The 26,832-nt window shown below is 50.3% G+C and overlaps 2 protein-coding genes across 2 annotated transcripts; one reads left to right on the top strand and one right to left on the bottom strand.

The window, feature by feature from the left end:
* The first annotated feature begins 1,458 nt into the window (after positions 1-1,458).
* LOC123654157 (endoplasmin) lies at positions 1,459-20,936 on the top strand. The gene is made up of 12 exons (XM_045590081.1): positions 1,459-1,672; positions 1,914-2,003; positions 6,216-6,376; positions 6,480-6,734; positions 7,261-7,457; positions 13,670-13,841; positions 13,926-14,101; positions 14,650-14,833; positions 15,266-15,432; positions 16,138-16,306; positions 19,796-19,952; positions 20,197-20,936. The coding sequence occupies exons 1-12, from the start codon at positions 1,627-1,629 to the stop codon at positions 20,763-20,765; spliced, it is 2,343 nt and encodes a 780-aa protein (XP_045446037.1). The 5' UTR covers positions 1,459-1,626; the 3' UTR covers positions 20,766-20,936.
* Positions 20,937-23,587: 2,651 nt separating this feature from the next.
* Positions 23,588-25,542, bottom strand: LOC123654459 (solute carrier family 35 member E1 homolog). The gene is made up of 2 exons (XM_045590358.1): positions 25,227-25,542; positions 23,588-24,344 (listed from the first exon to the last, which is right to left on the bottom strand). The coding sequence occupies exons 1-2, from the start codon at positions 25,540-25,542 to the stop codon at positions 23,728-23,730; spliced, it is 933 nt and encodes a 310-aa protein (XP_045446314.1). The 3' UTR covers positions 23,588-23,727.
* Between the last annotated feature and the right edge of the window lie 1,290 nt (positions 25,543-26,832).

Genomic DNA, 26,832 nt, shown 5'->3' with positions numbered 1-26,832 from the left:
CTGTCAAGCAAAGCAACCTATTCGAATTTTATTTTGACATCTCGAGAATACTCTCAACGACGGCGGTGGCTATTGAAAGCCATTTTAACCTGAAGAAAAAGAAGAACATGAATAAAACGAATTAAATATATAATACTCTTAGTTTCAATAATAAAACAAATGATAGTAAAGTTTTAAATCAGAGTTATTCCTTTAATTACCAAAAACTTAAAACAAGACACTTATACAAGGCCCTATACTACTTAATATTACTTTATACAATTAACAATATTATGATGTATGACAATCATGTTTCATTATCATAACACAAATAACACTTGAAGAGAGACGCATTCCTTACAATATCTACGCATCTGTTTTAGTTTTCAACATCACACTTCATTCAATTACCATTACATCTTATTTTACACAAAATAATGCTGTGTGATTTACAAGGAATTTAAATGTTTCTTGATTTCAGACACAATTCCTCTTTCTACAAGGGGAGCTGTAAATCTATCAAAGACCTGTCCGCAGCAGACATACACCTGACATCCAAGGGCCAGAGTAAGGCGGCGCGCGAGGCCCGTAGCGCCGCCCTCCTCACCCAGCAGCGCTGTTGCCAGAGCGCCCTGTTCCACAGTTAGAGGTACAGCAAGTGCGACTTCGCTTAACTGAGCCTCCCGACTGCCGACCCAAACCAGTAGGGAGTCCTTCATACGCAGAGCCACTGCCCGGCATAGTAGCTCACCACTCCACACTTCGAATTCATGGACAGTCCATGAGCTTTTTCGATAATTCACCCGTCGCTTAGAAGTTATTTTTCTCGGCGAAGACTTGATATCCATATTCACATTCCTTTCCAAATGTTCTTAAATAAACTTTGAAATGATAAACATTCTTAAATAGTTTGTTTGAAAAGTGAGACGGATATGTTAGCACATCAATATATATCTTGTTAACAAGGTTAATTTTGAATTTTAATACAAAACATGACTTAACTATTTGTTATTTCTGAAGTCACAACAGATGGTGTCAATGTCAGCTGGCATTGACAGAAACTGTTGTGACTTTTCTTAGAATGGCCGCGTTCCACTAAGCGTCCGCAACAATCACGGCATCCATTCTATAGTTCCACCTGAGGTCGTCTTTCGATTATATTTGATGCAAACTTTTGTACTTAACATAAAACTGTGCACATTTTAAAGCTTGTTAAAGATACTGTGGGCAGGTTCTGTGGGTCAATATCTCAATTATCTGTACTGTAATAGTAAATTAGTAATCCTCAGTTGTCAAACAATTGTATGTACTACTGACGACACAAATTCACAACTTATTTTGACCAATAAGATTGAGACATTTGTATTTTAGCTCTTCTTATTTGTTAAATTAGTGGCGTGTATTTTTGTAATAGGTGGCTGAACAAGAGTCCCTTTAAAATCAACCAATTACAAATCAGTTCGTTTTGTTATCATGTACATAAATCGTGTATGAAGTCGAGTATAGAAGCGGTGTTCTGTTAATCTTCGGCGACTCATCCTACTCAGTCATTGAAACGGTACATCTTACGGCGGCGCACGCCGGTTTTTTGTCTATTATTACAGTAATTTAATATAATACTAATTATAAGTGCTAAATAAACTGAAAATGAAGTACTTCTTCTTACTCGGAGTGGCCCTCCTGCTCCTATCAGGTAACATTTTTATTTATCGTATGGAATAATTGTTGACGTAGCATTTGAAATAGAAATTTCTCGTAAAATATTATCGTTTTAAGTTTAGAAAACTTAATAAATGAACTAAATTACTCATTGATATAAGTTTAAAACGAAATAATAAATTAATAAGTTTGTGTTAATTTGACTTGTTTTGTCGCTTGAATTTATTATTCTGCTTAGTACCAAGATAATTTAATCCACATATCGAACTCCGCAGGATGGTGTCACGCACAGGAAGGTGTAGGGACCGTGGAGGAAGTGACAGTGGATGCGGACCTGGGCTCCTCTCGAGAGGGATCTCGCACCGGTAAGCCTCGCCGATATATACGCCCCCACTACTTATATTATAATGTTATTATTTTGCTAATTTAATCTTTATGCCCGCGAGCAAATATTTGCTCTTATAGTAAAATGAAAAATCAATACAATTGACAAAACAATTTTTTTAATTAATTTTTAGTTTATTCTAATAACAATGAGTATGTTGTGCAAAGGTATAAGGTAAAGGCATATTACAACTGAATTTTAAATATACTGCTTTTCTAGATTGATATAGTTATTACTGTAAATATTCTCATATGAGTATTGACAGAATCTTGAACAAATGAACTGACTAAAGTAATTTCCTAATAGAATCTAACAAGATTTTAATAAGTATTAAATTTCTTCTGAAAACCGACACTCACACTCTTCTCACAACATTTTAAATAAGTTCGACATCAGTTAGAATAATCTAAATAGAACCTCTACTTAGATTTACATATTGAAATTTAATTTATTACAAAAAGATGTTAATATTTAACCTAATTAAGAGCTTACATTATCAGGATTATATTATCTGCATAATCTTTTCTTGTCCTTGATAGTAATAGATTGATAAATGATTCCATTCTAGTAGTAACTTGTTATTTACACTCAGTATTTTTTAAATTCTTTTGATGTATTGATGCATCAATTACTAAAAGATATTATTATTTCATCGTGGAAACAAACCGAGCAACTTATTTTACAAGAACTATTTAAGCTTAAAGATTATTTGTCTCCTTTCCCCTGCGCTTTTCAGCCTTCATCTATGTATCGTGCTAAGGATCTACATGTTTGAAACCATAATACTTCTCCAGCTTTAAAAAAATAAATTATAACTTGTGGGTAGAACTGAAAAAATGAAACTTTAAATACTGTCAAAAATATATAAATGTGAACTATTTAATATTCATTTTAAAAATAAGTTATCTTTTCAGTACATATAAGTATTTCGTTTATTTAATTGGATAAATAAAACCAATGAAAAGTTTTAACATAATTATAATTATTACATCTTATAATCAAAAAGACTAATACTGATTTGCGTAGCTGCTATAAAAAGTTGACAATGAAAGTGGCAAATTGTGAAAGCCCAAAGGAATGTACCCATACATGATCCTTTCGGGGGTCTTAAGTTTTTATCACCTTGATATCCTTTGAACAATCTCAAGCTTTGTTGAGCAATATTTATTTATGGCGTGCAGCGCTTAGCGCTTTTTTACCGACTTAAAAAAAGGAAGAGAATTTTCAGCAAGCGGGTAGCAAATAACTGGTAACCGAGTGTGAAAAAATTGTAAAAAAATGGGTCACGTAATGTGGGTAAAATGTAAGTTAAATATTTAGCTATATCAGCGGACTGTTTTTATAACACGAGCATTAAGTTGCCTAACGTAGGAGCAGACGACCGTAAGTATATAGAAAAAAGCGTAGTATGGATACGTTCCCTAACACCAAGTCTAACGTCGCTTGAGGCCGGCGTCGCTGGCGAGCACGCGCAGGCGCTCCTTGAGCCACGCGGAGTCGCGGATGTGGTGCCGCAGGACCGGCGGCGCGCCCGCCCACCAGCCGTACCTGCCACCACAACATGCGCTCTTGTACAAACAAAACATCTAAACTAAGAAAATGAACTGTATTGACCGTTTGGCAATTTTATACAAATTTTTTTAACTTTTTCTGAGTGAATAAATAAAAAAAGAATAATTTTTTAAACTTTCACGATTACCATGAATCACTTTTTATTCTACGGAACTAATTGCTTATTTTGAAACTCTGGGTATTACGTCTACGTCTGGGTACACGTCTATCTAAACTGTTCATAAAATATCTAAAATACAATAATGCTGTGTCGCGGCGTTTGTTACCAAACTCCTCCGAAACGGCTGGACCGATTTTTCTGAAATGTTGTGTGCATATCGGGTAACTCTGAGAATCGGCCTATATCTAGGTAGGTATATATTTTTTATCCCTAAATGATCAGGATGACCCCACCCCTAAATATTTATTTTAATTTTTTTAACAACACTTATTATTTATTTTATTACGATTTGTCATTGAACAATACATACAACCCTAAATTTTCACCCTTCTACTACCAACCCCTATTTTTAAAATAGCTTTTATCGGCAAGACAACGTTTGCCGGGTCAGCTAGTATTAATTTATAGGTATAGGTTTATAGTCTATGGACGCCTGTTACGGCCATATTAACCCGTAAAGTTACAAATTAAATCTTAATACCTATTTGAAAAAAAAAAAATTCATAAAGGTTCGCAATTTTGATTGTCTAGTTTAAGCAGTATAGATGTTCATAAAAATTGATGTCGGACAATGAGAAGGGGTAAAAACACACAATACGGTTATCGGATATTGCTTTACACTACTGACTCGTTTGAAGTGGTCACCGGCGCGGAGTATTTCTCCCGCGGGCCTTTTTCGAACATATCTCTGACGCGGTTCAACGCTTGCTCTGCTCGCGCTTCATCTACTTCGCCCTCGGGTTCCCGTCTGTAGAATTTTGCCCTCACCACTGCCGCTATTCAAAATAGAATTGAACGGATCGGTAATTAAAATATTTCTATAAACAAAATAAACACATTGCGGTATGTCGACGTACGAAGTCTCAGCGGTTTCACTGCGGACACGTAGGAGCGCCCTAGCTCTCGTTGTGAGGCAAACCGTAGCTTGAACGATTTAACTTGCGGATGTGACTCCAGGTGACTCGCGGCTCGCTCGTCTCCGTCACGCTCAGTAGACATATTTGGTTAGTAGATAAGGTCCACAAGTCGTACTCGTATCTTATTTTGGTATAAATTCGGTTAACAGCAAGCGTCTCCGTGCGTTTCGTACTGTTTAATCAATCGCTCTGAGCGTGTTTCTCATAGCAACGAAAAGGCTTGATTAGTTGATGCACTCATCATTTATTTTATAATCAAATACTGAATACTCTTTATTTAATATAATACTAGCAGTACCCGCGGCTTCGCCCGCGTTGAAATTAGTGTGTCAAAAAGTTTTTCCGGCAAACTTCCAGTGAAACTCTCATCAAAATCGGCTTAGCCGTTCCGTAAACCTTCCTCTTGCCAATGGTGGAGCCCTCTCTCCAATGGTGAAACCGCATGAAAATCCGTTCAGTAGATTTTGAGCGAATCGATCACATACACTTTTTGGGACTGTGTTTTGTAATACGTCCGCGTGGTTATGAAGATATGCATTACTATTAAGATGTTTAACGCAATTTTTTTTTTATTTCAGTCACTTGAAATGCTTATCAAACTGAGTAACTTTTTAAAAGGCACAATTTAGTATAATTTAATAGTTATTTTTATAAAACCTCTCTATACACCACATTTTTAGTTTTATTTTCAGGCTGTATATGTTTCATACAAACTATCAACCACAATTAAACCCTCTTAGCGGTGGAATATCGTAAATTCCATTCTTAGCGGACGTCTGCTAAGTATAATCTACCTCCCTGCCAAATTTCATCTTTGTCCATCCTGGATGGATGGACCATCCAGCGGTTTTTGAGTTCTCGTGATGAGTGAGTCAGTGACCTTTCTCTTTTATATATATAGATTACGATGCAATATTTGGACACCTCCTCACCATCTATAGAGCATACATTTTAAATTTCAAGTCTCTTACTTCAAAAACATGGGACTTTCACATAAAGTTCCAACCCCCGTTTTACCCCCTTAAGGGTCGAATTTCGTAAAATCCGTTCTTAATGAATGTCTACGCTCTATAAGGAGCTTTCCTGCCAAATTTCAAGTTTATAGGTAATATAGTTTCGGATATTTTGTGATGAGTGAGTCAACCTACCATCCCCCGTTTTAACCCCAAAAGGGAGTTGATTTCTAAAGATACATTATTTGGACATTTTCTCATCATCTATAGAGCATTCCTTTTAAATTTCAAGTCTCTTACTTCGAAAACATAGGACTTTCTTATAGAAATTTCAAGTTTGTAGGTTATAGTTTCGGAGATTTCGTGATGAGTGAGTGACCTTTCGCTTTTATATATTATAGATTGATAAAATTAGTCTAACAAGGACGGGGCCTACTCGTCATCACCGATTTCGCTAAAATTTATATCACACTTAGGACTATATATTTAGAAATTTTAATTATTTGCGACAAAAATATCTGAATAGCGAGTAGGCACCTTCTCTTTGTAAATGGAATAATAATATGAAAATGAGAACACTGAACAACCAGACGCGGAGGCGGTGCTGCGCGAGGAGGAGGCGATCTCCCCGGACGAGCTGAGCGTGGCGCAGATGCGGCAGATGCGCGAGCGCGCGCAGAACTTCACGTTCCAGACCGAAGTCAACCGCATGATGAAGCTCATCATCAACTCGCTCTACCGGAACAAGGAGGTGAGGCTGACGGGCTGGAGAGGTGCTCTGTACTTCTGTCCTAATTCATCTTTGTAAGAAAATCTTTTTTATTTTTGGTTTTCAAAGTTACTTTTTTTTCCAGATTTTCCTGCGTGAGTTGATCTCGAACGGCTCGGACGCGCTGGATAAAATCCGGCTGCTGTCGCTGACGGACCGGGAGATCCTGAACGCCAACCCAGACCTGAGCATCCGCATCAAGGCGGAGCCTGAGAAGCGCCTGCTGCATATCATCGACTCTGGCGTGGGCATGACTCGCCAAGACCTCGTGCAGAACCTCGGAACCATCGCCAAGTCCGGCACTGCTGACTTCCTATCCAAGATGCAGGACTCAGAGAAAGTACAAGAGGTGTGTATTACCCTGATCTGATCATTGTTTGCTGGAAATTTGGTCAAATTTGCTCATTAAAATTGAGTTTATCTTTAAATTTATAGATAAAGCTCATTATCTGGTGCAGGATTGCATAGTTGATAAAGATGATGATTTAGTGATCCTGTATTTTATGCATGATATTACTAATTTTTTACTAAATAATAGTTTGTATATCATTTTAAAATGAGGAACCGCAGAGTTTCTTGCTGATACTTATCTGCAGAATCTAAATCGGTGGTAGCTTCACTTTTAAAAATCGATTCGAAAATGCTTCAAAAAGCTTATTTGAATAAAGCAATAAGAATATTTTGTTTTTGATTAGCAGTGGGATGTTAAACATCCCACTGTTGGGCATAGGCCTCTTTCTCCATAAAGGAGGAGAAATTTGAAATGAATGAACTTAAATGAAAAGATATTTATTTGAGACACAACTCTTCAGCTTGACATTATTAGTATTGATGTGATTGCATTAATCGGTGCCTCGGTTGTCCAGAGCGGCGCGCAGGAGATGAACGACATGATCGGCCAGTTCGGCGTGGGCTTCTACTCCGCCTTTCTGGTGGCGGAGCGCGTGACGGTGGCCTCCAAGCACAACGACGACTCGCAGCACGTGTGGGAGTCCGACGCCAACTCCTTCAGCGTGGCGCCCGACCCGCGCGGCGACACGCTCAAGCGCGGCACGCACATCACGTACGTACACTAGCGCACGCAGCACGTGCGGGAGTCCGACGCCAACTCCTTCAGCGTGGCGCCCGACCCGCGCGGCGACACGCTCAAGCGCGGCACGCACATCACGTACGTACACTAGCGCACGCAGCACGTGCGGGAGTCCGACGCCAACTCCTTCAGCGTGGCGCCCGACCCGCGCGGCGACACGCTCAAGCGCGGCACGCACATCACGTACGTACACTAGCGCACGCAGCACGTGCGGGAGTCCGACGCCAACTCCTTCAGCGTGGCGCCCGACCCGCGCGGCGACACGCTCAAGCGCGGCACGCACATCACGTACGTACACTAGCGCACGCAGCACGTGCGGGAGTCCGACGCCAACTCCTTCAGCGTGGCGCCCGACCCGCGCGGCGACACGCTCAAGCGCGGCACGCACATCACGTACGTACACTAGCGCACGCAGCACGTGCGGGAGTCCGACGCCAACTCCTTCAGCGTGGCGCCCGACCCGCGCGGCGACACGCTCAAGCGCGGCACGCACATCACGTACGTACACTAGCGCACGCAGCACGTGCGGGAGTCCGACGCCAACTCCTTCAGCGTGGCGCCCGACCCGCGCGGCGACACGCTCAAGCGCGGCACGCACATCACGTACGTACACTAGCGCACGCAGCACGTGCGGGAGTCCGACGCCAACTCCTTCAGCGTGGCGCCCGACCCGCGCGGCGACACGCTCAAGCGCGGCACGCACATCACGTACGTACACTAGCGCACGCAGCACGTGCGGGAGTCCGACGCCAACTCCTTCAGCGTGGCGCCCGACCCGCGCGGCGACACGCTCAAGCGCGGCACGCACATCACGTACGTACACTAGCGCACGCAGCACGTGCGGGAGTCCGACGCCAACTCCTTCAGCGTGGCGCCCGACCCGCGCGGCGACACGCTCAAGCGCGGCACGCACATCACGTACGTACACTAGCGCACGCAGCACGTGCGGGAGTCCGACGCCAACTCCTTCAGCGTGGCGCCCGACCCGCGCGGCGACACGCTCAAGCGCGGCACGCACATCACGTACGTACACTAGCGCACGCAGCACGTGCGGGAGTCCGACGCCAACTCCTTCAGCGTGGCGCCCGACCCGCGCGGCGACACGCTCAAGCGCGGCACGCACATCACGTACGTACACTAGCGCACGCAGCACGTGCGGGAGTCCGACGCCAACTCCTTCAGCGTGGCGCCCGACCCGCGCGGCGACACGCTCAAGCGCGGCACGCACATCACGTACGTACACTAGCGCACGCAGCACGTGCGGGAGTCCGACGCCAACTCCTTCAGCGTGGCGCCCGACCCGCGCGGCGACACGCTCAAGCGCGGCACGCACATCACGTACGTACACTAGCGCACGCAGCACGTGCGGGAGTCCGACGCCAACTCCTTCAGCGTGGCGCCCGACCCGCGCGGCGACACGCTCAAGCGCGGCACGCACATCACGTACGTACACTAGCGCACGCAGCACGTGCGGGAGTCCGACGCCAACTCCTTCAGCGTGGCGCCCGACCCGCGCGGCGACACGCTCAAGCGCGGCACGCACATCACGTACGTACACTAGCGCACGCAGCACGTGCGGGAGTCCGACGCCAACTCCTTCAGCGTGGCGCCCGACCCGCGCGGCGACACGCTCAAGCGCGGCACGCACATCACGTACGTACACTAGCGCACGCAGCACGTGCGGGAGTCCGACGCCAACTCCTTCAGCGTGGCGCCCGACCCGCGCGGCGACACGCTCAAGCGCGGCACGCACATCACGTACGTACACTAGCGCACGCAGCACGTGCGGGAGTCCGACGCCAACTCCTTCAGCGTGGCGCCCGACCCGCGCGGCGACACGCTCAAGCGCGGCACGCACATCACGTACGTACACTAGCGCACGCAGCACGTGCGGGAGTCCGACGCCAACTCCTTCAGCGTGGCGCCCGACCCGCGCGGCGACACGCTCAAGCGCGGCACGCACATCACGTACGTACACTAGCGCACGCAGCACGTGCGGGAGTCCGACGCCAACTCCTTCAGCGTGGCGCCCGACCCGCGCGGCGACACGCTCAAGCGCGGCACGCACATCACGTACGTACACTAGCGCACGCAGCACGTGCGGGAGTCCGACGCCAACTCCTTCAGCGTGGCGCCCGACCCGCGCGGCGACACGCTCAAGCGCGGCACGCACATCACGTACGTACACTAGCGCACGCAGCACGTGCGGGAGTCCGACGCCAACTCCTTCAGCGTGGCGCCCGACCCGCGCGGCGACACGCTCAAGCGCGGCACGCACATCACGTACGTACACTAGCGCACGCAGCACGTGCGGGAGTCCGACGCCAACTCCTTCAGCGTGGCGCCCGACCCGCGCGGCGACACGCTCAAGCGCGGCACGCACATCACGTACGTACACTAGCGCACGCAGCACGTGCGGGAGTCCGACGCCAACTCCTTCAGCGTGGCGCCCGACCCGCGCGGCGACACGCTCAAGCGCGGCACGCACATCACGTACGTACACTAGCGCACGCAGCACGTGCGGGAGTCCGACGCCAACTCCTTCAGCGTGGCGCCCGACCCGCGCGGCGACACGCTCAAGCGCGGCACGCACATCACGTACGTACACTAGCGCACGCAGCACGTGCGGGAGTCCGACGCCAACTCCTTCAGCGTGGCGCCCGACCCGCGCGGCGACACGCTCAAGCGCGGCACGCACATCACGTACGTACACTAGCGCACGCAGCACGTGCGGGAGTCCGACGCCAACTCCTTCAGCGTGGCGCCCGACCCGCGCGGCGACACGCTCAAGCGCGGCACGCACATCACGTACGTACACTAGCGCACGCAGCACGTGCGGGAGTCCGACGCCAACTCCTTCAGCGTGGCGCCCGACCCGCGCGGCGACACGCTCAAGCGCGGCACGCACATCACGTACGTACACTAGCGCACGCAGCACGTGCGGGAGTCCGACGCCAACTCCTTCAGCGTGGCGCCCGACCCGCGCGGCGACACGCTCAAGCGCGGCACGCACATCACGTACGTACACTAGCGCACGCAGCACGTGCGGGAGTCCGACGCCAACTCCTTCAGCGTGGCGCCCGACCCGCGCGGCGACACGCTCAAGCGCGGCACGCACATCACGTACGTACACTAGCGCACGCAGCACGTGCGGGAGTCCGACGCCAACTCCTTCAGCGTGGCGCCCGACCCGCGCGGCGACACGCTCAAGCGCGGCACGCACATCACGTACGTACACTAGCGCACGCAGCACGTGCGGGAGTCCGACGCCAACTCCTTCAGCGTGGCGCCCGACCCGCGCGGCGACACGCTCAAGCGCGGCACGCACATCACGTACGTACACTAGCGCACGCAGCACGTGCGGGAGTCCGACGCCAACTCCTTCAGCGTGGCGCCCGACCCGCGCGGCGACACGCTCAAGCGCGGCACGCACATCACGTACGTACACTAGCGCACGCAGCACGTGCGGGAGTCCGACGCCAACTCCTTCAGCGTGGCGCCCGACCCGCGCGGCGACACGCTCAAGCGCGGCACGCACATCACGTACGTACACTAGCGCACGCAGCACGTGCGGGAGTCCGACGCCAACTCCTTCAGCGTGGCGCCCGACCCGCGCGGCGACACGCTCAAGCGCGGCACGCACATCACGTACGTACACTAGCGCACGCAGCACGTGCGGGAGTCCGACGCCAACTCCTTCAGCGTGGCGCCCGACCCGCGCGGCGACACGCTCAAGCGCGGCACGCACATCACGTACGTACACTAGCGCACGCAGCACGTGCGGGAGTCCGACGCCAACTCCTTCAGCGTGGCGCCCGACCCGCGCGGCGACACGCTCAAGCGCGGCACGCACATCACGTACGTACACTAGCGCACGCAGCACGTGCGGGAGTCCGACGCCAACTCCTTCAGCGTGGCGCCCGACCCGCGCGGCGACACGCTCAAGCGCGGCACGCACATCACGTACGTACACTAGCGCACGCAGCACGTGCGGGAGTCCGACGCCAACTCCTTCAGCGTGGCGCCCGACCCGCGCGGCGACACGCTCAAGCGCGGCACGCACATCACGTACGTACACTAGCGCACGCAGCACGTGCGGGAGTCCGACGCCAACTCCTTCAGCGTGGCGCCCGACCCGCGCGGCGACACGCTCAAGCGCGGCACGCACATCACGTACGTACACTAGCGCACGCAGCACGTGCGGGAGTCCGACGCCAACTCCTTCAGCGTGGCGCCCGACCCGCGCGGCGACACGCTCAAGCGCGGCACGCACATCACGTACGTACACTAGCGCACGCAGCACGTGCGGGAGTCCGACGCCAACTCCTTCAGCGTGGCGCCCGACCCGCGCGGCGACACGCTCAAGCGCGGCACGCACATCACGTACGTACACTAGCGCACGCAGCACGTGCGGGAGTCCGACGCCAACTCCTTCAGCGTGGCGCCCGACCCGCGCGGCGACACGCTCAAGCGCGGCACGCACATCACGTACGTACACTAGCGCACGCAGCACGTGCGGGAGTCCGACGCCAACTCCTTCAGCGTGGCGCCCGACCCGCGCGGCGACACGCTCAAGCGCGGCACGCACATCACGTACGTACACTAGCGCACGCAGCACGTGCGGGAGTCCGACGCCAACTCCTTCAGCGTGGCGCCCGACCCGCGCGGCGACACGCTCAAGCGCGGCACGCACATCACGTACGTACACTAGCGCACGCAGCACGTGCGGGAGTCCGACGCCAACTCCTTCAGCGTGGCGCCCGACCCGCGCGGCGACACGCTCAAGCGCGGCACGCACATCACGTACGTACACTAGCGCACGCAGCACGTGCGGGAGTCCGACGCCAACTCCTTCAGCGTGGCGCCCGACCCGCGCGGCGACACGCTCAAGCGCGGCACGCACATCACGTACGTACACTAGCGCACGCAGCACGTGCGGGAGTCCGACGCCAACTCCTTCAGCGTGGCGCCCGACCCGCGCGGCGACACGCTCAAGCGCGGCACGCACATCACGTACGTACACTAGCGCACGCAGCACGTGCGGGAGTCCGACGCCAACTCCTTCAGCGTGGCGCCCGACCCGCGCGGCGACACGCTCAAGCGCGGCACGCACATCACGTACGTACACTAGCGCACGCAGCACGTGCGGGAGTCCGACGCCAACTCCTTCAGCGTGGCGCCCGACCCGCGCGGCGACACGCTCAAGCGCGGCACGCACATCACGTACGTACACTAGCGCACGCAGCACGTGCGGGAGTCCGACGCCAACTCCTTCAGCGTGGCGCCCGACCCGCGCGGCGACACGCTCAAGCGCGGCACGCACATCACGTACGTACACTAGCGCACGCAGCACGTGCGGGAGTCCGACGCCAACTCCTTCAGCGTGGCGCCCGACCCGCGCGGCGACACGCTCAAGCGCGGCACGCACATCACGTACGTACACTAGCGCACGCAGCACGTGCGGGAGTCCGACGCCAACTCCTTCAGCGTGGCGCCCGACCCGCGCGGCGACACGCTCAAGCGCGGCACGCACATCACGTACGTACACTAGCGCACGCAGCACGTGCGGGAGTCCGACGCCAACTCCTTCAGCGTGGCGCCCGACCCGCGCGGCGACACGCTCAAGCGCGGCACGCACATCACGTACGTACACTAGCGCACGCAGCACGTGCGGGAGTCCGACGCCAACTCCTTCAGCGTGGCGCCCGACCCGCGCGGCGACACGCTCAAGCGCGGCACGCACATCACGTACGTACACTAGCGCACGCAGCACGTGCGGGAGTCCGACGCCAACTCCTTCAGCGTGGCGCCCGACCCGCGCGGCGACACGCTCAAGCGCGGCACGCACATCACGTACGTACACTAGCGCACGCAGCACGTGCGGGAGTCCGACGCCAACTCCTTCAGCGTGGCGCCCGACCCGCGCGGCGACACGCTCAAGCGCGGCACGCACATCACGTACGTACACTAGCGCACGCAGCACGTGCGGGAGTCCACACAGGTTTGGCGCCCTTTAAAACTCAGCGCCCGAGTGCACCGTACCCCCTACACTAGGTAGAACCACCCTGCATAACAAATGCGATATTCTGTTTTACTCACACGACTCTACTTACTACTTATCTATGCAGTGTTGCAAAAAAAAAAGAAAAATCCTCGAAAGTAACCTACCCTGCACCCTCCCGCAGCCTGCACATCAAGGAGGAGGCGGCAGACTACCTGCAGCCGGACACCATCCGCGCGCTCGTCAAGAAGTACTCGCAGTTCATTAACTTCCCCATCTACCTGTGGGCGGCGCGCACCGAGACCGTGGAGGAGGCCGAGCCCGAGGACGAAGGTGACGGCGACGACGACGCCAAGGTACTCGACCTGACCGTTATAAGAGTTGTAGATTAAAGAAAATAACAAAAAAATTGTAAATATAAAACTCTCCCCCCACTTCAGGTGGAGGAAGCGGAAGAGAAGAGCGAGCCCAAGAAGACGGAGAAGACAGTGTGGGACTGGGAGCTGATGAACGACAACAAGCCCATCTGGACGCGCAAGCCCAGTGAGGTGGCTGAGGACGAGTACACTTCCTTTTACAAGAGCCTCACCAAAGACACCGCCTCTCCGCTGGCCAAGTGAGTCGCTGCTTGCCTGTAGTTCTCTTCTTACACTTCTTTTTTATAACAATATATTTATGTAACCTACCTCCTAGACGATATTTGATGTGGTTTTTAGTGTAAAACACCCAAAAATGTATTTTTGTGCAAACTATTAAAATGTTCAGAACGTTATTTATTTAATATAGGTAGATCATCAGCTGGTCTAGATGCTTTCAGAATTGCTGGTCTGAAAATAAACTATTGTAAAAAACATGCACACCGTATGTATAAAAGCTATGTGGCTACGGCAGTAAAGAATATAGCCACCTCTCTCTTCCCATGGGTGTCGTGAGAGGTGACTAAGCGTTTACACAGTTCCACTATCACCATGGAACTTAAAAAGCCAACCGATGGCAGGATAACCATCCAATTGCTAACTTTGAAACACACAAGCCGAAGACGGACAAGCAGCGTCTTAGGTGCGACAAAGCCAGCCCTGCAGGTGATGATGAAGTGATGATGGCAATGGGCAACTAAGAGCCCGTGGATGTCGTTATTATAATATCCTTGTGACATGTCCGCAGAGCCCACTTCGTGGCGGAGGGCGAGGTGACGTTCCGCGCGCTGCTGTTCGTGCCGCGCACGCAGCCCGCAGACTCCTTCAACCGCTACGGCACCAAGACCGACCACATCAAGCTCTACGTGCGCCGCGTCTTCATCACCGACGAGTTCAACGAGCTCATGCCCAACTACCTGGCCTTCATACAGGTGCACGCTTATCGCCCGACAGAGCCGGACGTCGTAATAGTTTTTGTTTGTTTTTTTGTATGACTTTGACTACCTTTTTGAGGTATATTTGGCGGGGCACAGAAGGAAATATCTTGCTCGAAATTCAGAGCTGCCCAACTGAAGAAGTAGCTCAACTTTAGAGAAGCCTCACGCCTACATAATACTATTCTCAAATATGTTGTATTCCTGTGATGAGTAAGATAGCCTGAACTTTGAGGAGAGAAATGAGATAAGGTCGGCATCGCATTTGCAATGTTCCTAGTATTGCAGGCATATATAGGCTTCAGTATCTGCTTACCATCAGGTGGACCTTATGCTTGGTTACTACCTTATATATAAAAAAAATATTGTTTTGGAAAGTTCGAAATCTGAGTTACAAAACATGAATTACTAAGAATTTATTCACTATAGGGTATCGTCGACTCGGATGACCTGCCGCTAAACGTGAGTCGTGAAACACTGCAGCAGCACAAGCTCATCAAAATCATAAAGAAGAAGCTGGTGCGGAAAGCTCTTGATATGCTCAAGAAGATCCCGGACGACGAATACGACCAGTTTTGGAAGGAGTACTCCACCAAGTAAGTCGTCAACCACTCGCCGTGTTAGCCATATTGACTGGCCATTTGGTTAAAAAGATTGGAAACCCTAAATTATTAAGGATATTATCACTAATACGACACGTCTTTTTGGTTATTGAAAATAAATCTTTTTGAATTTTAATGAAATAAAAATAAAATTGAATTGCCAATCACTATTCTTCAGTTCTGTCTTCACGACAATGCGCTGCGTTCGCCTGCTCGCGAAATGTGCTTAGGGTGCGATTGATCAAAATTAAAAATACATTTATTTAATTATTTATTTATGCATAACCCAATGCGTTAGTTAAGTTGATCACAAATTCTACCTCTATCTACAGATTTTTGTATACAAATAAATTTAACAAATAATTTAAACAATTCAATAAAATCAATAAAAAAAGAATAATTTTAAGTCTAATTAAATAATCACACATAAAATCATAAAATTCATAAAAACAAAGATTCAATAATAATAACATGTAGTACATTTATATTAATGAAATTAAAATCAATTTCAATCTGCTTTTCAAATAAAAGCTGGACAGCATTTAATTTTGCCAGGCACGCATTAAAATAACTATATCTGGGTTTATTCGAGGACCGCGATGTAGCAAATAAGGAACAAAAATTAATAAATAGTTAAATATATGTGTAATTTTACAATACACTGCGTTGACAATAACTGATGTCGGGCCGTGTGTGCAGCGTGAAGCTGGGAGTGATCGAGGACCCGTCCAACCGCGCGCGGCTGGCCAAGCTGCTGCGCTTCCAGTCGTCGCGCGGCGCCGGCGCCACGTTCCTGGCCGACTACGTGGCGCGCATGCGGCCGGGCCAGGCGCACATCTACTACATCGCCGGCGCCAGCCGCGCCGAGGTGCGTGCTCGTGTCGCTTCCGTTACTACAGCTCACTACACACTACGTGGCGCGCATGCGGCCGGGCCAGGCGCACATCTACTACATCGCCGGCGCCAGCCGCGCCGAGGTGCGTGCTCGTGTCGCTTCCGTTACTACAGCTCACTACACACTACGTGGCGCGCATGCGGCCGGGCCAGGCGCACATCTACTACATCGCCGGCGCCAGCCGCGCCGAGGTGCGTGCTCGTGTCGCTTCCGTTACTACAGCTCACTACACACTACGTGGCGCGCATGCGGCCGGGCCAGGCGCACATCTACTACATCGCCGGCGCCAGCCGCGCCGAGGTGCGTGCTCGTGTCGCTTCCGTTACTACAGCTCACTACACACTACGTGGCGCGCATGCGGCCGGGCCAGGCGCACATCTACTACATCGCCGGCGCCAGCCGCGCCGAGGTGCGTGCTCGTGTCGCTTCCGTTACTACAGCTCACTACACACTACGTGGCGCGCATGCGGCCGGGCCAGGCGCACATCTACTACATCGCCGGCGCCAGCCGCGCCGAGGTGCGTGCTCGTGTCGCTTCCGTTACTACAGCTCACTACACACTACGTGGCGCGCATGCGGCCGGGCCAGGCGCACATCTACTACATCGCCGGCGCCAGCCGCGCCGAGGTGCGTGCTCGTGTCGCTTCCGTTACTACAGCTCACTACACACTACGTGGCGCGCATGCGGCCGGGCCAGGCGCACATCTACTACATCGCCGGCGCCAGCCGCGCCGAGGTGCGTGCTCGTGTCGCTTCCGTTACTACAGCTCACTACACACTACGTGGCGCGCATGCGGCCGGGCCAGGCGCACATCTACTACATCGCCGGCGCCAGCCGCGCCGAGGTGCGTGCTCGTGTCGCTTCCGTTACTACAGCTCACTACACACTACGTGGCGCGCATGCGGCCGGGCCAGGCGCACATCTACTACATCGCCGGCGCCAGCCGCGCCGAGGTGCGTGCTCGTGTCGCTTCCGTTACTACAGCTCACTACACACTACGTGGCGCGCATGCGGCCGGGCCAGGCGCACATCTACTACATCGCCGGCGCCAGCCGCGCCGAGGTGCGTGCTCGTGTCGCTTCCGTTACTACAGCTCACTACACACTACGTGGCGCGCATGCGGCCGGGCCAGGCGCACATCTACTTCATCGCCGGCGCCAGCCGCGCCGAGGTGCGTGCTCGTGTCGCTTCCGTTACTACAGCTCACTACACACTACGTGGCGCGCATGCGGCCGGGCCAGGCGCACATCTACTACATCGCCGGCGCCAGCCGCGCCGAGGTGCGTGCTCGTGTCGCTTCCGTTACTACAGCTCACTACACACTACGTGGCGCGCATGCGGCCGGGCCAGGCGCACATCTACTACATCGCCGGCGCCAGCCGCGCCGAGGTGCGTGCTCGTGTCGCTTCCGTTACTACAGCTCACTACACACTACGTGGCGCGCATGCGGCCGGGCCAGGCGCACATCTACTACATCGCCGGCGCCAGCCGCGCCGAGGTGCGTGCTCGTGTCGCTTCCGTTACTACAGCTCACTACACACTACGTGGCGCGCATGCGGCCGGGCCAGGCGCACATCTACTTCATCGCCGGCGCCAGCCGCGCCGAGGTGCGTGCTCGTGTCGCTTCCGTTACTACAGCTCACTACACACTACGTGGCGCGCATGCGGCCGGGCCAGGCGCACATCTACTACATCGCCGGCGCCAGCCGCGCCGAGGTGCGTGCTCGTGTCGCTTCCGTTACTACAGCTCACTACACACTACGTGGCGCGCATGCGGCCGGGCCAGGCGCACATCTACTACATCGCCGGCGCCAGCCGCGCCGAGGTGCGTGCTCGTGTCGCTTCCGTTACTACAGCTCACTACACACTACGTGGCGCGCATGCGGCCGGGCCAGGCGCACATCTACTACATCGCCGGCGCCAGCCGCGCCGAGGTGCGTGCTCGTGTCGCTTCCGTTACTACAGCTCACTACACACTACGTGGCGCGCATGCGGCCGGGCCAGGCGCACATCTACTACATCGCCGGCGCCAGCCGCGCCGAGGTGCGTGCTCGTGTCGCTTCCGTTACTACAGCTCACTACACACTACGTGGCGCGCATGCGGCCGGGCCAGGCGCACATCTACTACATCGCCGGCGCCAGCCGCGCCGAGGTGCGTGCTCGTGTCGCTTCCGTTACTACAGCTCACTACACACTACGTGGCGCGCATGCGGCCGGGCCAGGCGCACATCTACTACATCGCCGGCGCCAGCCGCGCCGAGGTGCGTGCTCGTGTCGCTTCCGTTACTACAGCTCACTACACACTACGTGGCGCGCATGCGGCCGGGCCAGGCGCACATCTACTACATCGCCGGCGCCAGCCGCGCCGAGGTGCGTGCTCGTGTCGCTTCCGTTACTACAGCTCACTACACACTACGTGGCGCGCATGCGGCCGGGCCAGGCGCACATCTACTACATCGCCGGCGCCAGCCGCGCCGAGGTGCGTGCTCGTGTCGCTTCCGTTACTACAGCTCACTACACACTACGTGGCGCGCATGCGGCCGGGCCAGGCGCACATCTACTACATCGCCGGCGCCAGCCGCGCCGAGGTGCGTGCTCGTGTCGCTTCCGTTACTACAGCTCACTACACACTACGTGGCGCGCATGCGGCCGGGCCAGGCGCACATCTACTACATCGCCGGCGCCAGCCGCGCCGAGGTGCGTGCTCGTGTCGCTTCCGTTACTACAGCTCACTACACACTACGTGGCGCGCATGCGGCCGGGCCAGGCGCACATCTACTACATCGCCGGCGCCAGCCGCGCCGAGGTGCGTGCTCGTGTCGCTTCCGTTACTACAGCTCACTACACACTACGTGGCGCGCATGCGGCCGGGCCAGGCGCACATCTACTACATCGCCGGCGCCAGCCGCGCCGAGGTGCGTGCTCGTGTCGCTTCCGTTACTACAGCTCACTACACACTACGTGGCGCGCATGCGGCCGGGCCAGGCGCACATCTACTTCATCGCCGGCGCCAGCCGCGCCGAGGTGCGTGCTCGTGTCGCTTCCGTTACTACAGCTCACTACACACTACGTGGCGCGCATGCGGCCGGGCCAGGCGCACATCTACTACATCGCCGGCGCCAGCCGCGCCGAGGTGCGTGCTCGTGTCGCTTCCGTTACTACAGCTCACTACACACTACGTGGCGCGCATGCGGCCGGGCCAGGCGCACATCTACTACATCGCCGGCGCCAGCCGCGCCGAGGTGCGTGCTCGTGTCGCTTCCGTCACTAAAGCTTACTACACACTACGTGGCGCGCATGCGGCCGGGCCAGGCGCACATCTACTACATCGCCGGCGCCAGCCGCGCCGAGGTGCGTGTTCGTGGTGCTTCCATTACTAAAGTTTACTACAAAACTGGCTTCCCATGCCCAGTTCCCGGGGTTCAGCGTATGGAGATCGTCTAAAAGTGATTCATTCGCAGGTCGAGAAGTCGCCGTTCGCCGAGCGTCTCGTGAAATCCGGCTACGAGGTCCTGTACCTCACCGAAGCCGTGGACGAGTACTGTCTGTCTTCCCTGCCCGAGTATGAAGGAAAGAAGTTCCAGAATATCGCTAAAGAAATATTCGACCTGAACGAAAGTGAGTTTATACTGAGTACCCTTGTGTTAATTAGTTGACTTAGAGACTATTCTTTAAATTTCATTTGAACTGTGGAGGCTCTTGCCTATTCTCTGCAGAATCTACGTTCCGAATCAGTGGTAGTTTCACTTTCACGATGATAAATACAATTTTAATTTGTAAAATGACGATTTGAATGTGCTTTTGAAGCCTATTTTGTAAATGATTTTGATAATTTACTTCCGTCCCGCACGTGTGCTCACAGACGAGCAGCAGAAAGAGCGCATGGAGGCGTACAAGAAGGAGATGGAGCCGCTGACGCGCTGGCTGGGCGACAAGCTGGGCGCCTGGGTGACGCGCGCCGAGGTGTCGCGGCGCCTGGCGCGCTCGCCCGCCGCGCTGGCGGCCACGGCCTTCGGCTGGACCGGCAACATGGAGCGCCTGGCGCTGTCCAACGCGCACCAGAAGTCGGACGACGCGCAGCGCCGCCACCACCTCTCGCAGAAGAAGATGCTGGAGATCAACCCGCGCCACCCCGTCGTGCGCGAGCTGCTGCGCCGCGTGCTCGCCGACCCCGACGACCCCGCGGCGCTGGACGCGGCGCGCACGCTGTACCGCACGGCCGCCATGCGCTCCGGCTTCATGCTGCAGGAGGGGCAGGCCGTGGAGTTCGCCGAGTCGGTGGAGGCCATGCTGCAGGGCGCGCTGGGCCTGCCGCCCGACGCGCGCGTGGAGGACGAGCCCGAGGACGAGCCGAGCGCGCCCGAGGGCGAGCCGGGCGAGCCCGACGAGGAGGGCGAGGCCGAGGCCGAGGCCGCGCACGAGGAGCTGTAGGGAGCCGCGAGCGCTACTGTGTAGTGACGCGGTAGAGTAGGCACGGGCTCGTGGAGTCGGTGGAGTGAGCGGCGCGGCGAACTGTTTAAGACTGCATTTTTTTTACATTTAATTTAAATGTGTCCGTATGCCTGAAAAGAATGCCTGTAAATAAACTATAATATTTAATGTCTTATGACTTTTATTTACTTCAATGACATTCGGTCGTGAACCAAGATGTAAAGCAAATAAGGGTAAAAAAATTTAATACCTAAATCTATATGTGCTGTGATAAGAATGTCTTTTAGTTTTACTAAATACATTTGGTGACCATTACAACAAAATATTAATTATTTTCGAAATGGGCACTGGGAATCTGTCGTTAGGAGATAGAGCCATGCTCGTAATAAAATATACATATTTTATTTAACTACATGCTTTATTTATTTATTTATTGTATTGGTTTATTAACAATAATTATTATGAGAAATAAATAATTTGCTTGGCAAGTTGTTATTAATTAGGGCGACGTTCAAGTATTACATAACACAATTTGGGGAATGGCGGGTCCTGAAACCCCAGGGTCTGTCTGTAAAACTACGGCGTTACAGGTGTTTTTTTTTTTTTGAAAAATCTTCAAAATTAGCATAACGTAATACTTGAATGGCCTTTAGTACAGTAAAATAATGAGTGCATAATTTCCGTTAATTTTAATTTCGTAAGCATACAACAAAATTGGTAAAAAATAATAAAAATTATATCACATTATATTGAACTAAAAATAAATTGTAAGGAAATTTGCTAATGAGCACGGATTTCAGCAACGTCCTCTTTTACCGACTACCTTTATGTACTCTGCCGACTGCTTCAAATAATCCAGACCGTTAGGAAACTGGCCGAACAATTTTGACTTATGAACAATTTTTTTATTAAAACATAAATTATTCAATTCATAAGTTTTTACTAGTCTTGTCCAGAGTGCCTAGTGCGAGTTTTGTTTAATCCGTCTCGCAATAACGGGCGTAAACTTTAACTTCATTTTCTAAGGGAAATTCGGGATTTCAACCTAGTTCTCGCACTTACCGCTAGATGACTCTGTATCGATTGTATCGTATACTATCGTCTAGGCTGCACTGTTTAAATTCCCATACAAAATAATTTTCACGTATAAACGCGTTTCTGTGAACTAAAGTAGTATATGACTATTTTTTCGTCGATCTACGTTGTATTAGTCGTCGATATAATTGAATAGTACTTTTATGGATAGATGTCTAAATGCCACTAACAGGCGCAGAAAGAACGAAAAGATATAGAGATAAATTAAAACAAAAAAAATTAGCGAGACTCAAGAAAAAAATATATCAGAATTAACACCAAAACAAGCAAAAGAAAGAAGAGAAAAGTGGAGAAAGGAACAAAGATCTTTTAGACAGAAACAAAAACACTTAGAAATAGAAAAGTTACACAGTCCTACTTTGGAAACAAATACTCGTACAATCAATAAAACACTTATTCATGCACGTCGAAGAAAAAAATAGGGTTTTGGTAAACAAATGTATGTATATGTAAGAATTTTTTTTTCTAAGTACCTATATTTAAGTTTTAAAATAAGTATTTTATACTTATTTTGTTAGTAAGTAATAAGTGTTCCTATAATGATTACTTAACGCTCGAAATAATTATACCTACCGCAAATAATTACAATTTCATATATGTAATATAATACAAAAATAATACAATTCTTGTCATTACTTAGTAGTTTTATTACATCATGTAAACCCAGCTTTTGAACATTTTGTCTGCCATCTGTGACTGTCCCACTTAAAGTGCATGAATAAATGCGCGTTTTAACCGACTTCCAAAAAAGGAGGTTCTCAATTTGACTATTTTTTTTAATGTATGTTACATCAGAACTTTTGACCGGGTAGACCGATTTCGACAAATTTTGTTTTAGTCGAAAGGTGGTGTGTGCCAATTGGTCCCATTTAAATTTATTTGAGATCTAACAACTACTTTTCGAGTTATATCTAATAATGCGTTTTTACTTGACGGTTTTTTCGTCGACCTACGTTGTATTATACCTTTTAACTTTCTACTGGATGTATCGATTTTGATAATTCTTTTTTTGTTGGAAAGGGGATATCTCTAGTTTAGTACCATGATAAGGAAACCAGGATCTGATGATGGGATCCCAGAGAAATCGAGGGAAACTCTCGAAAATCCGTAATAACTTTTTACTGGGTGTATCGATTTTGATAATTTTTAATTTAATCGAAAGCTGATGTTTATCATATGGTCACATATAAATTTTATCGCGATCTGATAACTACTTTTTGAGTAATCTTTGATAACGCGTAGTTACTTGACTATTTTTTCGTCGATCTATTTGTATTACTCGTCGATGTAATTGAAGTTGGTTTTTTTTCGTTTGGGAGCAAACACAATTATTTTAGTTCGTCGTGTTAAAAATTTAATTTCTGTTTAGATTCATTTTTTAAAGCGCGACAACGTAATACTTGAATGACCCCTAATAATCAAAAATATTAGTTTTTAATAAAAATACACTGTTAGAAAAAATAGTTTATTAATTTTTTTTTTTTAAATAAATGCCTAAGACTAGCACCTTTGTGAAACAAACTTTTTTTTAATAAAATTAAAAAATGATTTAAAAAGTTAAAGTGACGCTACCTATCTATCGCCTACATATTGACTATACACCTCGTCGTTGCACTTCAAGATTCAGGTCCCGAGTTAGGGATTAGGTCTACAATATTAAATACTATTTACATCGCGTCAAATTCAATTTAATATTTCTTATAAGTTTAATTTAATAAAAAATTATATTTATACAGTAATAATATATTACAATACATATTATTCCATATAATCACATTATATGCAATCATCTACAAAATACTATTAGTACAAGTTTGAGCCGGGAGCCATCGCAATGGCGAGTGGGTCGCGAGCGTGCGGCGGCGCGTCACACCGGCAGCAGCGGGCGCGGGCGGGCGGCGCGCAGCTTGGCGCGGTTGTAGGCGAACACGCCCAGCAGCGCCAGCGCCATGCCCGCCAGGTTGAGCGGCGGCGCGGGGTTGCGCAGCAGCAGCAGCGACGCCGCCACCACGGCGGCGCGCTTGGCGGACGACGCCACGGCGTAGGCCAGCGGCGACACGCGCGACAGCACGCTGAAGGCGGCCACGGCCTGCAGCCACGCCAGCGCGCCGTCGGCCGCCAGCAGCGCCGCCGCGCGCCGCCAGCCGCCCGCCGGCCGCGCGCCGCGCAGCGCCGCGCCCTCGGCCAGCAGCCACGCGGGCGCCAGCAGCGCGCTCGCCGCGCCGCTCAGCGCCTGCAGCAGGCGCAGGTGGTGCACGCCCGTGTCGCGCAGCACGCGCTTGGAGTACAGGTGCTGCAGGCTGAGCAGCGCGGCGGCGGCCAGCGCGGCGCCCAGCCCCAGCGCGTCGAAGTGCAGCTCGGTGGCGGACGCCACGGCCACGCCGGCCGCGATGAGCAGCAGCGCGCCCTGCACCGCCGCCGGCTGCCGCTCGCCGAACAGCGCGCGCGCCAGCGCCGCCGTCCACAGCGGCGTCGTGGCCTTCACTGCGCCCGAGACGAGCCACACCGCCCACAGTTAATATTACCCTCTATTTGTATAGTTTTTAGCTTGTTTACAAATTAAATACAACTCTTAAGGAGTATGTAACTGTAAATCAAACTATTAGAATGTATATATTCAATATTAATCCTTAACATAGTGAACCCAGCCAATTATGGTTAAATAGTTTAAGTATACAACCGTAACAAGAAGTATTGGGTAACGTCATAACAAAATATCTCCTCAGACGTATAGGCCAATCGATTGATAGTATATGGAATATAGATAGATACAGCGCAAGCCATATATCGATCTTCCATATACGCTTATCATTCATCATCATCATCATTTCAGTCTATTGCAATCCACTGCTGGACATAGACCTCCATAAGTTCGCGCCAAAAATGGCGCAAACTCATGTGTGTGTTACCCATAGTCACCATCCACCAACCTGCCAGTCCACTGTGGACAGGCAGGTTGGTGACCGCAGGGCTGGCTTTGTTGCACCTAAGACGCTGCTGCCCGTCTTCGGCCTGTGTATTTCAACGTCAGCAGTTGGATGGTTATCCCGCCATCGGTCGGCTTTATAAGATCCAAGGTGGTATTGGACCTGTGTTATTACTTAGTCACCTCTTATGAGACCCACGGAAAGAGAGGGGGTGGCTATATTCTTTAATGCCGTAGCGAAAGTCAGTTCGGAGCATTCGGTAGCTCCGCGTCACACCGGCAGCAGCGGGCGCGCATATATACGACGCAATGAGTCATCCTTTTTCGTGCGTGCCACCAGCATTCATCCATTTATTAGAAATTGTCACAAAACTTTCATAGTACCTACGATTTTAAACTTCTGTCATCAGTCAAAGAAACAATGAGCAGCTATTTCTTACCTGTGTGTGCATACGAGATTGGAACTTTCCATATGGAGATCTGTGAGAACATGGTCGTAAAGAACTTAGCGACGGCCAGTGGTATGAGTACTCGTAAATAATATTGCTTCGGGAATGCCGGCGCTCGGCGTACGTTGAACAGAGAAAAAGCTGGTGCGCTGTACACGACTGTGGAGATTAGCTGTACCATCGTCACCGACATTGGGAATGGGAACTCCGTGAGAGCCAGCTTTCCTACCACGTTGCTAGCAGAACTGAGAGCGTACCACGTCACGCACAAAGCGCCAATTGTGAGAGTCTCGCGGCGGGTACTCATCTTAAATTTTTATATCACTTATATAAAATAATTTCTAAAACATATTCTTTTAGAAATCTCATAATCGCTTCTTTTCCGAAATCACCATTTCTTCTAGTGCCCCGCGAGGCATCGAAGTATTATTCAGTTACTTTTCATGATTACATTTGTACTTTTAATTGTATCTATACAATTGGTAATATAATAAAGTCTTAGGATCTGTCATGGTTACAATCACAAAACTAAATACTAACAATAAGTAAAAGATAGAAATCCTTAACTCATACGTAAATCATCGCAGAACTGAAAATAATACTGACTTGTTACTGACGTTTTGACTTTTAAGAATACTGACTTGGTACTAACGTTTTGACTACCAGTATATAAGTGTATAATCTATGGTTTTGACTTTTAAGTCGTCTGACGTATATTCATCTTATATTTGTCAATGATTAAAGACTATCATAGGTATTCGTTACAAAATGATAGTTATTATCTCTATGCTCCATGGTTATTATTATACTCATGGATCAAGTATACTCTGGATTTGCTATGCGCGTACACCCGTAAGGGACAGACATAAAGTACATAAGATAGAAGGGTTGCCAGCCTTTACCAAAATTACCCTGCATTTTTCATGAATTTTCGATAAGGCAGTAATAATAACAATAATATTATAAGTAAGTAATAATAACTGCCACGACAATGCGATTATTCACTTACATTGTGCAAACGCTCTTAGCGCGGCCTCAAAAATTTTAAATAAAATAAATTAATTGAAAAAAATATAAAAACCCGCCTGCGTAAATACTGAAAAAAAAAAGTTTGATTTTAACACTCCGGACAGGTCAGGATCCAGCTTTAAAATCAATCTATATTCTTTCTAATAGTAATAATCGGTCCCGACTATTAAAATCGCCCTTGTTTTTCTCTTCAGTTTTAACTAGATTATACTCTTTGGTTTGGACATTTGTCATCGGGACGTAAATAGCGAAATAACCATTCGACTCTGTATTCGATACGCACGATGGATCGATTTAAGTTTGTATAAGTATTTGATCGATTTGTATAAGTAATTTGTAAAGTGCATTTGATAAAAATTTTGATCAGAAAAACTTAAACTTTAATATTGTAGGTAATTTAAAAAAAAATACAGTGATACAAAATGTCAATTTGTATTTATTTTATATTGTTTTCTAATGTTTACACGAAGTTTAACCATTGTAATGAAACAGTATTTCCAGATTTTATCGCGGTTTATTAGCCAAATAAGATTTTATTTATAGCTTTGAGCGCCAAGCTCTTTTTGTC

Source organism: Melitaea cinxia, chromosome 6, assembly GCF_905220565.1.
Source record: "Melitaea cinxia chromosome 6, ilMelCinx1.1, whole genome shotgun sequence".
NCBI classification, from domain to species: domain Eukaryota; kingdom Metazoa; phylum Arthropoda; class Insecta; order Lepidoptera; family Nymphalidae; genus Melitaea; species Melitaea cinxia.
This window is presented reverse-complemented; position numbering and strand designations above follow the sequence as displayed.

Excerpts from the sequence above, each read along its gene's own strand:
- LOC123654157 (XM_045590081.1), top strand. The coding sequence starts at position 1,627 with ATGAAGTACTTCTTCTTACTCGGAGTGGCCCTCCTGCTCCTATCAG. Across the intron at positions 14,102-14,649 it reads ACCGCCTCTCCGCTGGCCAA|AGCCCACTTCGTGGCGGAGG; the intron begins GTGAGTCGCTGC and ends ACATGTCCGCAG. Across the intron at positions 16,307-19,795 it reads CCGGCGCCAGCCGCGCCGAG|GTCGAGAAGTCGCCGTTCGC; the intron begins GTGCGTGCTCGT and ends ATTCATTCGCAG.
- LOC123654459 (XM_045590358.1), bottom strand. The coding sequence starts at position 25,542 with ATGAGTACCCGCCGCGAGACTCTCACAATTGGCGCTTTGTGCGTGACG. Across the intron at positions 24,345-25,226 it reads AATCTCGTATGCACACACAG|TGAAGGCCACGACGCCGCTG; the intron begins GTAAGAAATAGC and ends TCTCGGGCGCAG.